Below are 14,112 nucleotides of genomic sequence, written 5' to 3'. Positions count from 1 at the left end.
TTTAGTAGAGACAGGGTTCTGCCATGTTGCCCAGGCTGGTCTTGAACTTCTGGGCTCAAGGGATCTGCCTGCCTTGGCCTCCCAAAGTGCTGCGATCACAGGTGTGTGTCACCACGTGCAGCGATTTATTTGTTTTTAAAGCATGGTTTCACATCACTGTCTTCCAGGAAACAAAGCCAGCAAATTCACACATACATTTCTGGTGAAGAAATCTCTAACCACATGCTTGTGAGCTCACTGACTCCGCATACTTTTGACTAAGTAGAAATAGCATTGCCATCACCAAAGCAAACAATAAAAGATAAAAAGGAGCCATAGCACTGTGGAATTTAGAAATCAAAAGAAAACTGAAGAAAGCTACACAAGTAAGTATTTCCTAGAGGTTCCTCGACTCAGATAATTTCACAAAGACACCAAATATTAAGCCTCATCTCCTGGATATTCTGATTTGGTAGATTTAAGCACTTTCCAGACATGTTTTGTTTTAAATAACCAGTGCAAATCTGATGCAACAAATTCACAGAACTACATTTGGGAGTTTCCAGTAAGACTCAGTTCAAAAACACAATTAAGTATCAGCAGCAGTTCACAATAATATGTATGAGCTCATCTAGTACTACATATTTCCAAACTGAATAAACTACATTTGCAGCACTCAGAGTTATGTCAAGTTAATGAAGTTTACAGAAGCAAAACTTGTTTTCACAAATATTTATTATGTAAAAAGAATCATCATATTAATATCACGTCTTAACTCACTGGCACCCAGATTCATCTACTCAACAAATATTTATTTAGTGCATATCTCTGTTCTATATGCTAACAATAAAGCCTGAACAAAATTGACCTGTCAAAACCGAGAAGCCCTCATAGTACCTACACCTACATTCACCATCTAAATTTGCCCTTCTAGATGCATGTAAGGCACAGATAAGGCCATATGTGGTTAAGACCCTCTATTATTTGAGAAGGAGGGGTTCTTTTTCCTAGGAGGCTGTAGGGGGCACAGTGTGGTCAAAAGTACTGACAGATGGGAGTCTGGATTGATATATTTAGCTATCATTTTAAGTATAATGAGTTATTTTCTCAAATTAACAGTTACGATTAATAATTAAGCAACTAAAAAGCAGGGGAAAAAGAGGGAACAACCAAGGTAAACCAGGAGAAAGATGGTAAAGACAAAAAAGCAAAAATAGTTGATCTCTAGACAGGGTTGAGTTGAGGACAAGGAACTTGAAATCACATATATCATGAAATTCCACTGTCTAAGCCAAAATACTGTGGTATTAAATTTCAGGTTCAAGTGTTGCTACATTTACCTACTTTCATATTTCAGCAAAGGTAAGCAAATCATTTACCTATGTTTTCTTCCTACACCTTTAGCAGAATAAACAAAATGACTGGCATATCTTAAGGGACCAGATGGCTGTTAACACTAAAAAACCATACAAATTCTACAGATCTCTTTTTATTTCACGTAAACCTCAGTGACTATTCTGTCTACTGCTTCATCATCACTGCCTAGAAAAGGTGTTCAATAAATACTGGATGAATGGATAGAAGGATAGAAGGAGGAAAGAGGCAACCCAGTCCACAGATACAGAGGCCACAAGCAAGCAAGGAAGCAAAGCCTCTTCTGGATGATCTCCCCTCCCTGGTGGGGTTCAGAATCTCAGGAGCCAGTGGTAGAAATGGCCAGTACTGACCCACAAATTCAAAGAACAAGGAGAACTGGCATTTATTTTCTACAAGAAAATACGCTAGAAGGTAAAGAAACTACAAAGGATCATGTCTAAGACAAAGCTATAAGAAAACAAGCTGCATCGGCAACAGAGAGCAAGCCAGACAGGTTACTAAGAACCTAGATATGACAAAAAACTAAACATCTCTGAACAGGGGGAAAGAAGCTTTTACAGCGTCCCTGTGGCCTGTCCAAGTTGACTTGGTAGAACACGAAAGTGTGTCAAAACATAGACCAACACCTTTAATTGTGAAGAGACTTTAAAAAGGTAAAAACCGGCCGGGCGCAGTGGCTCACGCCTGTAATCCCATCCCTTTGGGAGGCCAAGGCGCCGGAACACAAGATCAGGAGTTTGAGACCAGCCTGGCCAACATGGTGAAACCCCATCTCTACTAAAAATATAAAAAATTAGCTGGGCATGGTGGCCCGTGCCTGTAAGCCCAGCTACTCAGGAGGCTGAGGCAGGAGAATCGCTTGAATCCGGGAGGTGGAGGTTGCAGTGAGCCGAGATTGTGCCTGGGCAACAGAGCAAGACCTGTTTCAGGAAAAAAAAAAAAAAAAAAGGTAAAAACCTCTTACTATAGCATCTCAATTTCAACAGCATGCCCCTCAAGGGTAGGAGATAAGGTATGTTTGCCTTTGCACATTCAGAGCCCAAGACACTTTAGAGAGACAAGGAGACAAAGTAGTACCAACAAAGGACACTGGGGAGGCTGGAGGAGCAGGAAATACTATCTCAGAGCTAAGTAAAGTGCTTCAAAAAGGAGGAAGTGATCAACCATGTCAAATGTCACTAACATTTGCCCAATTAGTGATACTGACAGTGGCACTGAATCCCTGATGTCAGTACAATCAAGAACGGCAGGAGAAAAAGTAGAGAAAGTTGAAGTTTTAGGAGTTTTGCTATTAAAGAGGGGCAGAAAAAACATACTCAGAGGAGAATGTGAGATTAAAAGTTTGTGCTGTAGTCTTTTTGTTTTAAAGATAAAAGACATTGTAGCATGTTGTATGCTGATGGGAATGATCATGTAGGAATGTTCATCTAAAATAGAACAACTGCTGGGGTAAAGTCCATGAGCTGGTGAGAAGGAACAGGATCCAGTGTCTGGTGGAGAAGTGTTCATAGACAGATGAACAGTTTATCCATGTAAGTGGAGGGAAGTGAACCTCATGGGGTACCTGAGCACTCAGGTTAGTAGATATGGAGGTAAGGACATGTACAAATTTCTCACAGAAACAGGAAAACAGACGCATTATCAGCCAAGAGTGAGGAAAGAGAAGAAAGTGTTACAGGTTGAAGAAAATGAGAAAGTATGTAAAAATTATCCAAACAAATGGGAAATAAGTGGACTAGGGAAATGTAGGATTTCCAGTCAGCACTAAAGGCCCATAAAGATCAGTGGTCATGACATTAAACTGAGAGTAGTCAACATGCCTGAGTACAGGTGCAAAGGAAAAAAAAAGCATAAGGAACAATAAAACGTTTCTTTGTGTCTATCCTTCAGAGAGTAGACGCCATATAAATGAGCAGAAAACTAAGCAATTGGATTTTAGGCACTTGCTTTTCTCCCTTGGATATATATACATCTAAGCTTTTCAGGATATACATAATTTATGTCTATTTATATGGTTTAGATGGAAAAATAAATACAAAATACAAAATAACTTACTCCAAAAGCTAACACTACGTATCTTTAGGGTGACCGAAATAAGGAAATCATTTCCTGTATGTTCTCCCACTTTTTTACTCTGAGAATCTATTACTTTTACAAAAAGTAAAAAAAATTCCATGAAAAAAATTATAATCCAATGACATACAAACAAAGCCAGTGCCACAATATGTTGACTGTCTGCAGACAGATGGGAATTGCATACCACATTCTGGCAATCTCCAATACAGGTTGAATATCCCTTATCTAAAATGCATGGGACCAGAAGTGTTTGGGATTTTGGAATATTTTGATTTTAGAATACAGTATTTGCATATACATAATGATGTTTCTTGGGGATGGGACCCAAGTCTAAACACAAAATTCATTTACTTTTCATATATACTTTATACACATAGCCTGAAGATAATTTTATACAATATTTTAAGTAATTTTGTGCATGAAACAAAGTTTTGACTGTGTTTTGACTGTGACATCACATGAGGTCAGGTGTGAAATTTTCCACTTGTGGAATCATGTTGGCTCTCAAAAAGTTTCAGATTTTGGAGCATTTCAGATTTCAGATTTTTGGGCTAGGGATCCTCAATCTGGTATATAGACAACTTAAAAATAACTCATATAGACCCAGCTGATAATGGCAGAGCTTCTTTGGGTTCTAGTGGGTATACACCCTCCTTCCCTCCCTAATCTACCACTGCCTACCCTACAGGAGATCTCCACCTATCCCTTTACTGGAGCTACCACCATGAGAAGGTTTGAGAAAGATCCTATTTCTATATTCAGGGCAGGAAGCATATAGGGGTGAGGCAGAAGTCAGCGAGAGATAGGGAAAAGAACTCCTTCAATGCATATCTACTTTGCCATTATTTCCCAGATGCAATGACATATAGAGTTTCTAGTACTAGAAAGAACTGAGAAGAGCCACAGGCAGGGTCCACTGGGCAACATCAATAAATATAATCAGGTTTAGAAACCTCAAGGAAATGGTCTAAAAAAAAAACAAAATTAAATCTAAAAAAAATAGATGAACTGTCTATGCTAGGTTTATAATGCAAGCAATGCCATATTCTTAATTATTTCAAATGGTTTATATTCATTTGAAATGAAGAAGAAATGTTTTCACCCTAACTTTATAACTCAGATTTGCACAAGACCTAGCAGGAAAATTTATTCTATACCAAGTTTCATCAGTGAGCATTTCCAAATCTTAGCATTAGGATAATATATCATTTTCCCTTAAGTCAGTGTTTGAAATCTGGTATGCCAATAAAATTTTATGTACACAGCTAAAATCAGACAGTTACAAAATAGAAGGCTGCCCTCAAAGCTGTTTATCAACCAATTTTTCCTGATGTTTGCACTTTTCCAACAAAATCCTAAGAATCTGTAAACACAACATAATATAAAAACAAGAATACTTAAATACCAGCAAAAGAAACAATTTAAAAAATACAGTTCAGATGTGGGAGACGAAAGACCTTAAAATATATATATAAAACATTGATATTGTTTGGCTGTGTCCCCATCCAAATCTCATCTTTAACTGTAGTTCCCATAATCCCCACGTGTCGTGGGAGGGACCAGGTGGAGATAATTGAATCATCGGTAGTTTCGCCCATCCTGTTCTCGTGGTAGTGAATAAGTCTCACAAGATCTGATGGTTTTAAAAAGGGCGGTTTCCCTGCACACACACTCTTGCCTGCCGCCTTGGCTCCTCCTTTGCCTTCCGCCATGATTGTGAAGTCTCCCCAGAGATATGAAACTGCGAATCCATTAAACCTCTTTTCCTTTATAAATTACCCAGTCTTGGGTATGTCCTTTTGGCAGCATGAGAACGGACTAATACAAATGAACAGCCTACATTAATATACAACTGACCTTGTTCCCCTCCTCCACAAAAAAGGTGAATGTACAATGTCACCAAAACATTGTTTTAACTAATAAAATTTCAGTAAGTGGGTAAAGAAACAAGTGAGAATAAATTAGCCTGCAAACTAAATACTAAAAATATTATTTTATTAAATGTTACCAAAGTGTTAGAGCTAGCCAATGTAAAGAATTAATAGAAAATTCAGTCATTCAAGTGACTTAGAAAAAATCCAAATATTGTAATGTAAATGAAAGCCATTCTCTCCATGAAGTTAATTTAGTATTAACACTGAATAACTTAGGCCTTTAGTGGTAACTTTGAAATTATTCAACTAAGTTAGAGTTCTGGATGTAATCCAAGAAATTATTACATGTGAATGAAGCTAGTTCAAACATTTGTAGGCTTAAAAAGTCTTACAAAATTTTATGAAAAACTATTTGAAAATAAGAAATTTTAATTTCCCCAAATCTACGTCCTTTCTATTTTTTTTACCCGCTGTGACTTCTGTAAATACAGTGTGCCAGACTCAGTTATAAACACTTAAGTGGCATAGAGCACAGTATTTTTTTTTTTTTTTTACCAGACTTTCAATTATTTCCTTAAATCTATCAGTTCACTTACATGATTACAAACAATTGGTTTCCCAACAGTGAAATTCCTTCTCACCTGTCTTTGATGATCCAGATCTGCTTTATTACCAATTAAAATCATTGGGAACTCATCACGATCCTTTACTCTGAGAATCTGTCTTTGAAACTTATAGATTTCTTCAAAACTTAAAAAAAAAAAAAAATCAAAAACAAATTAATCAATTTGGTCAAGTATCAGAATTCAGCAAGTCTCATGCCCCATTTAGTACTTTATTTTTCCTTTTTCTATAAAAACAAAAAGTCCAAATTCAATAAAGTCTAGTGATCTTGACAAAAACAGTGGATCTACATTCTAATATGGTACAAACCTGCCTCTATCTGTGACTGAAAAGACCAACAGGAAGCCCTCGCCAGTCCTCATATACTGTTCTCTCATGGCTCCAAACTCTTCTTGTCCTGCTGTATCCAAAACTACAGAAAAAACAACAAATGTAATTATACTTGTGCTTTCATTTTATAAACTGCTTCCCCACAAGGGCAAGACCAATTAATATGGGTCCTCTAGAGAGCCTCATACTTGGTATAATATAGAAATGGCATTCCTTTCTTAGTACTTTATTCTTAATACTAAAGACAAATATATTCTAATGGCAGACAGTTACAGAGTTTATCTTCATCAGTACTGGTTGACTTTGTGGTTAGAATATATTAGCATACTAACTAGAAGCTTAAAAATATCAAATACATTTAATCAGATAGAGTCAAGTAGCCTCTAAAATCACTTGAATGTTTTATCCCCTCCATGGAAAAAACTGAAAAAGATACGTGTAAATTCAATAAAGAAATCTGAGTTACAACCACCATCCCCCAATACCATACTTAGTGCAGGTGCTAATGTAATTTTTGATCTCTGCAAATAAAAGAATCACACATATTAGAAGAATAGGGCTTTCCTTGTGGAGAGGTGGGATGTTTAGACACAAACAGTATTTGTTAAAGCCTCTGTGCTATAAATTCTAAGTAACAAATATCAAACCTTTTCTATATTCACTTCATCCATTTTAACCTTTGCCAAAAGGTAGGAAGAGTTGAGACCTGGCAGGTTTTTTCCAGTTGCCTCAATAAAATCAACTTCAACAAACTGTAATGAGACTAGTTTCACTAGAACAAGATCAGTACAAATATTGTTTTACTTTTCATTTACTGAAGAATATTTAAATTACCCATTTTGCGGACTCTTCAATCAAAACTTACAAATGACATGGGCTAATATTCCAGATCATCTAATATTTCAAATATATTGAACATAGCAAAACATCAGAGCTTACTTTTTTAAAATATATGATATGCAAATTATCAAAAAAAGGAAGTTTACTTACTATCTAGCCGGGCTGCTCTGTCATCTATCACACACTGCTTTGTGTAAGAATCTTCAATGGTTGGATCATAATCTGTTACAAAATAGGACTGCAAGAAAAGAAAAAACCTTATTTTAAAATTTATGGCCAGGCATGGTATCTCACACCTGTAAATCTAGTGCTTTGGGAGGCTGAGGGAGGAGGATCACTTGAGGCCAGGAGTTTGAGACCAGCCTGGGCAACACAGCAAGACTCTTATCTCTTAAAAAAAAAAAAATTAAAAAATTAAAACATTAGCTGACGTGGTGTGTCCCTGTGTTCTCTGCTACTTGGGAGGCTGATATGGGAGGATCACTTGAGCCCAGTGGTAGGGGCTGCAATGAACCATGACTGTGCCACTGTATTCCAGCCTGGGAGACAGGATAAGACCCTGTCTCAAAAATAAAAACAAATAAAATAAATAGAATAAAAAATAAAATTTATGATTACCTGCCTACCAATGTCACTTTGCTTAACAAATTCCACTTACCCAGAACTAATCAAAACATTTTCAAGGTACTAGAGTTTACCCTATATGTCAATTCCCCACCAAATGTTCTTATGAGCACTTTCACGTGAAGAAAAGGTACTAGGTATCTCTAAATGTTCATATCTGAAATATGCAAGATTGCAAAAGATCTACAACTTTTTTTGTAATTATTTAAGGTTAAGAATCTAGATCTCAAACTCTAGAAAAATTAGAAAACACAGTAAGTTATAATTCAGACCTATTTGAATTAGCAACCTGATTATAATCATCAGTCCTAAGAAGACAAGTAGCTGGAAAGAAAGGGAGACAACACAAAGAAGCCTGGAACATTTCGTCTTATACCTTTCTTTTCTCACACTTTGTCTTATTCCTCTTTCAACTCTTATGTACTATAAGAAAATATCATTTTGAAATTTTTTCATCTGTAAGAACCTCAAACTTATTCTTTCAGTGACACTTTTTTTTGCTTTTTTTAAAATCTTATATTCTATTCCTCTCTTCTTTGATCAAACCCTCCCAACTATTGAAAAAAAAAAGGGGCGGACAAAGTATCCAAGTAAGAAGGGAAGAATCTCAGCCTACATACCAGTTTTCTTTAAAAGGGTTTTAAAAAGTCAGCTACTCAGGAGGCTGAGGTGAAAGGATCACCTGAGCCCAGAAGGTCAAGGCTACAGTGAGCCATGATCATATCACTCTGCACTCTAGCCTTGGTGACAGGATGAGACCCTGTTTCCAAAAAAGAAAAAGGTTTAAAAAAGAAAACAACAATAATCTGAGAAAGTACCTTTCCCTCTTTTTACAGAAGGGCACTAACTAGGACACCAACATTATCCTCCTTTTGTTCTGAGTATCTCCTTTGATCTACTTTGGACAGACTTCCTCAAAGCCCATTTTTCCCACTGGCTCATTACAAAATCTGAAGGAATGATTTGGAAGGAGACAGCTTAATGCTAGGAACCAGCACCAAGGGTGTTTAGCCTTCTTCAGGCAAGGGTTCCTGGCTCTTGCGACCCAACAGTTGTGGTGACCTACGCAAACACCAGAGAGCTACTCAGAAATAAGCACTCGGAACAGGAGAGAAAAGAACCCCCTGGTTTTGGGAGGAGATATACTAATCTGCCTGATACCATGACTTTATATATTTTTTTTGAAGGACACTTTCCATATTTTATTTAAGTCTTAAGAATAACTTTAAAGCCAGGCATGGTGGCTCATGCCTGTAATCCTAACACTTTGTGAAAATCACTTGAGCCCAGGAGTTCCAGACTAGCCAGGGCAACAAGGTGAGACCGCATCTCTACAAAAAATGTAAGACTTAGCCAGATGTGGTGGTGTACACCTGTAGTCCTAGTTACTCTGGAGGCTGAGACAGAAGAATTGCTTGAGGCTAGGAGTTCGAGGTTGCAGTGAGGTATGCTCATGTCACACTACACTCTAGCCTGGGAGACAGAATAACACCCTCTTAAAAATTTTTTTAAGTTAAAATTAAAATGTTTAATCACAGAATTCCTATATTCTGTGATTATAGAATATCAATAATCCTATTTCTTTTTTGATATTTCACTTAAATGCATGCTTTACTGAACAAAATTTGTAAAAGAAATGTTTACTAATAGCAGTAACTTTCAGTAGGAAGCCATCTCCTCCACTACTCCATCACCATTTAAAAATAAACAAGTATCAATTCACTTAACTAGCCTAAAAAAATAAATAAATAAGCAGGTATCAAAACAATCATGATCTTACTTTTTGGCACCCATGCCACTTCAAAAAGTAAACAAATTTTACTGGCAACAATATTCTCTATATCCACTATTCTAAACAACAGGAATCAGCAGTCTTTCACAAGCAAATTGGATAACGCATGCTCTGTACTTTTTAAGATTCGTTTCTTGAAACATGTTTCCCCATATGCCATGCTTTTATATCTTGTAAAACCTGAATTTCACTGACTATTCCCAGTTGATGCCTAAAAGTGCTACACTGTCCCTACCAATCTGGCCTAAAATATAATAAACAAATGTTAAATACATTTTTTACAAATGTCTAAGCCATGCACAGTAACTAGAATTCTTTAAATGTGACAGTTCTTGGCATTGTGAGATTTAATTAAGATACAAGCATGTACAAAAGATTGTTGGTTTGATTGTTGTATAAAAGACTGTTACAACTTTGAAGTCCAGTATAACAAACTGTTTTACCTCTACTAGCTATGAACATTTCTTTGGATGTCTTAACTCTTGAAACACAATCTTAGTATTACAAGAATTTTGCCATACTGCTACATGCATTTATTCCACTCATACTAATTTTTAAGACAAATTAATTGCTGGGATTTTTGGATATTTAGGTTCACATTGAATCTCTGCTGTGTCCTATCTTCAAACTGTCTACAGAGACCATCATCTACTTGCTATACGTAAATTGTAGAGCCATCCACATTGGAAGATTCCTCCTCCAACGAAACATCACTCTGGGAACTATCGTAGAATCAAAAACCTCTTTCCCTCTCAAAATTCTAACAAGACAGGTCAGAATATCCCTAAGAAGAGCATTCACTGTGTGCAGGTAACAAATACAAGCATCATCTCCCACCAAAAAGGCAACATTTTTGTTAAACTTGGGTACCAGATATTTGAGGCAACAGATCACCAACAAGTAATCAGTCCCAGTGATGAACAGTCCTGGGTTTAATTCTAACTCTGCTACTCTCTAGCTGTGGGACCTAAGGCAAATCACTTTACATGTCTAATCTTTAGCATCTATAAAACAGAAATAGAAACAAAATCCTGTGAAGCAGGTAAAATGAAGTAATGCATATGAAGTACCAAGGCATGCTGATTAATAAATGTCAACCATAATAATAACTTATTTTTGTCATGCAGTTAAACGGTCTGAATTAGTGTTTTTCACTCAAGTATAAAGATTTGCTAAGCTCAGGAGTAGCTGTAATAATTCCAGTCCTAGTTACACTTCAGACCAACTACATGACCTCTGGGACTTGATATCCAAACACTGTGAATCAAGATGAAAGCTGGGGTTCTGGAAATAGTCTCTGGATTTGAGCAGCAACTACACCGGTAATTTACGTAAGTAAAAACCCATCAAGCTGTACATTTAAGATCTGTACACTTTTTTGTACATATATTAATACCTCTAGAGAATATATAAATTAAATGGCTCCCCGCTGCTTACAGGATTCCATCGTTTCTTTACGTAGTATGCAAAGCCCTCCAGTCTTTACGTAGTATGCAAAGCCCTTCAGTTTGATCTGTGTTGTTCACCATGCAAAGCCCCATTTCCCACTATTTGAAACCCTTCGGCCAATTGTCCTTGCTCTCTTGATTGCACTCACTCATTTGTTCAGTGATCATGTATGCAGCACCTACTAAGAACTCCATAAAGACAAGGTCTCTACCTTCAGAGCCCAGTGCCTTTTATACAACAATCAGTAGTTGAGCTATTACTGGGGGCAAGAGGGATTGGGGCATGTTAAATCTATACCCAAGACAAAGAACAGAAACAGCACGAAGTGCCAATACCATGCTTGTTCAGAAGGCAAGATAAGTTAGGCAGTTAATACTACAGTTATGTACAGAACTATGTGTGCGTTCACTTATAAACACAGAGCCTCAGCAATTTGCCAGAAAAGAAAACAGTCTCTCTCCTGAAGTTATAAAAAGTTACCAACTCCATCCCAGAAAGGATGTTCTGTAGCAGAAAGAGAAAAAAAAAAAAACCAGCACAGTATTGCACTGAGCTAGACAGTAAAGGTTCAGGCAAAGATAGGGAAAGAGGGTGGACCCAAGGGCTCAAGAGTACAATGAGGGGAAAGGAAGGGTGGAGGATGGAGAGAGCACATGTTTCCCGATAGACATGAAAGGGTGTGTGCAGAAGGATCCTAGTCAAAAGACAAGGAATACCCCCATTCAAAGGGCAGCATGCCTTCCTGGTAGTATAGAAGGGCAAATGAACTTCAGTTTCTTTAAAGTTGTCAGGAGATACGGAGAAACATTTAGGATTAGGGACGCTATCACATTCAGACAGAGATAAAATCTGGTCTGGCAAGCCTGGGCAACATAGCAAGAACGCCATCTCTACAAAACATAAATTAGCCAGGTGTGGTGGCACACGCCTATAGTCCCAGCTACTCAGGAGGCTGAGGTAGGAGACTGAGGTAGGAGGACTGCTTGCGCCCAGAAAGATGAGGCTGCAGTGAGCCATGACGGCACCACTGCACTCCAGCCTGAGCAACGAAGCAAGACCCTGTTTCAACGCCACCCCCTCCAAAAAAAATTGATCTGGGTAAGTTTGTCAGAAGCCCCTAATAATGCCAAAGTATAATATTATGCTGGGATAAGCAGGATAATCCTGCTTACATGCCACTAGATTACGTAACAGAAGCTTGGGCTGGCCTCCTGAGGAGAACTGCCAACTCAGTATCTCCCCATTCAAAGAAGCTACATTAGGGAGGAAAAGAAGGAAGGAAGGAGAGGAAAGGGGATGAGTTGCCCTTCAGCATTCAGTGGTAAGGAGTGACAACTCACTTTCTCCTGACACCAAGCTATTGGTGAAAGTGTAGTTCCCAAACACTGCCACATAGTGGTGCCTGGTCTACACACTGGGACTGGTAATTTACTGGAAATTCTAGGAAACTCAGTGAATCCAGCACACTGGTTAAGTCTACCACCCTTGCATAGAAAAAGGATAGGCTAGATCTAAGGTACCACTGGGGAGCTGTAAACAAATGCAGGGCAGTTCTGAGCACAGCGTCATTCTCAGGAAAGTCGTAGGAGTTCTCTAAAACCATAGGGTACAGAAAGGGGGAGGGAAAAGGAGAGGAGAGGACAGAAACAGACAAAACAAGTGTAGGAAAACCCTGAAAAATACTGAATCTGGGCACTGTGTATATGGTTGTAGGCTGTCTGAACTTTTGTATATATTTGATAATTTTCATGTTAAAATTAATTTTTTCTAAATCTGGTGGTAGCACATAAGGAAAGAGACAGTGATCTTTTTTTAACCCTGAGCTTTCACCTCACTCAAGACTACATCACGTAGAAGGCTGACAGCTTTTCTTGCTCAGAATATATTCCAGGTTTTTTTTTCTCTTTTCCCCATCCCTCTTTTCTCCCTCCCTCCTTTTCTCTCAACACCACATATATCTTATCTACTTTATCTTTTATTTTTTACTTTTATTGTCCATTTCTTCCCCCACCCAACTAGAAACTCCATGAGGGCAGGGACTTTCTCAGAGAAGTAAAGTGACCTGCTTAGTGCTTAAACATCAAATCACGTTGCTAATCTGCCTCTCTGAAAGTAAAACACACTCACACTCATCTTCCATTCCTGCTTCCACTGATCCCATTGAAAGTGACATATCGATAGGCCAGGCACCGTGGCTCATGCCTATAATGCCAGTATTTTGGGAGGCCAAGGCGAGTGGATCACCTGAGATCAGGAGTTCGAGACCAGCCTGGCCAACATGGTGAAACCCCATTTCTACTAAAAATAAAAAAATTAGCAGGGCATGGTGGCAGGCACCTGTAGTCCCAGCTATTCGGGAGGCTGAGGCAGGAGAATCGCTTGAACCCGGGTGGCAGAGGTTGCAGTAAGCCAAGATCTCGCCACTGCACTCCACTCCAGAGCGAGACTCTGTTTCAAAAATAAAAATAAATAAATAAATAAGATGCATAAAATTTCAAATTTCTCATTCCCTTATTGGCCTATAAAGGAGTAACTGTACCCTCCCACCCACCTCCCAAAAAAAAAAAAAAAGACTAACAAATTTACTTTCTTTTCTTCTCCTTCTTGGGCTCCTGCTCAGCTCACCCCTTACCCCCATACTACACACAGATACCAGGTCATGAAACATTCTAGAGGCAAAATTCTGTGATTCTCTGCTCCCCTCCAGTTTAAGACAGCATTTCCCTATTATTACATCTATCCATAAAACACGTACTATGTTTTTTAAATTATGATAAACTAAAACACGAGATTTCATTAACTTGCTTCCTATTAATGGGTGGTGCATTTGTATCTTTATTGGTGACAACATGATAAAGAAGAAAACACAAGGGCTCTGGAGTCAGACAGCCTGAAATCCAAATCCAGAAGCCATCCCTACTTGCTAGTTGTTTGAGTCCTTGGGTAAACTGACTAACACATCTCTAACTCCATTTCCTCAACAGAAAAGGGCAAGAACCGCTAGTTTAGGGAAGGCATATTCCAATGCCCACTTCAGATGTGGCACTGAAGAAATTATAAGGGAAAAGGAAAAACTTCCCAGGGAGCTGCTCCCACTCCCAGTGGGCAAGGGGAAGCTCACAAAGTTGCCCCTCAGGATCTAAGGGC

General features: G+C 38.2%; 1 protein-coding gene across 4 annotated transcripts in view; it reads right to left on the bottom strand.

The window, feature by feature from the left end:
- Nucleotides 1–14,112, bottom strand: part of RRAS2 (related RAS viral (r-ras) oncogene homolog 2) — a 79,147-nt gene that overhangs the window by 9,914 nt on the left and 55,121 nt on the right. For all 4 annotated transcript variants that reach the window (XM_011999577.1, XM_011999576.1, XM_011999574.1 and 1 more), the window contains exons 2-4: nucleotides 7,251–7,338; nucleotides 6,240–6,342; nucleotides 5,948–6,056 (exon numbers count right to left, since the gene is read on the bottom strand). In XM_011999577.1, the coding sequence (XP_011854967.1) occupies nucleotides 5,948–6,056; nucleotides 6,240–6,307 (177 nt within the window). In that variant the 5' untranslated portion in view covers nucleotides 6,308–6,342; nucleotides 7,251–7,338. The remainder of the gene's footprint in view (nucleotides 1–5,947; nucleotides 6,057–6,239; nucleotides 6,343–7,250; nucleotides 7,339–14,112) is intronic.

The sequence above is a fragment of the Mandrillus leucophaeus genome, unplaced genomic scaffold (assembly GCF_000951045.1).
Source record: "Mandrillus leucophaeus isolate KB7577 unplaced genomic scaffold, Mleu.le_1.0 Scaffold599, whole genome shotgun sequence".
In the NCBI taxonomy this organism is placed as follows: Eukaryota; Metazoa; Chordata; class Mammalia; order Primates; family Cercopithecidae; genus Mandrillus; species Mandrillus leucophaeus.
This window is presented reverse-complemented; position numbering and strand designations above follow the sequence as displayed.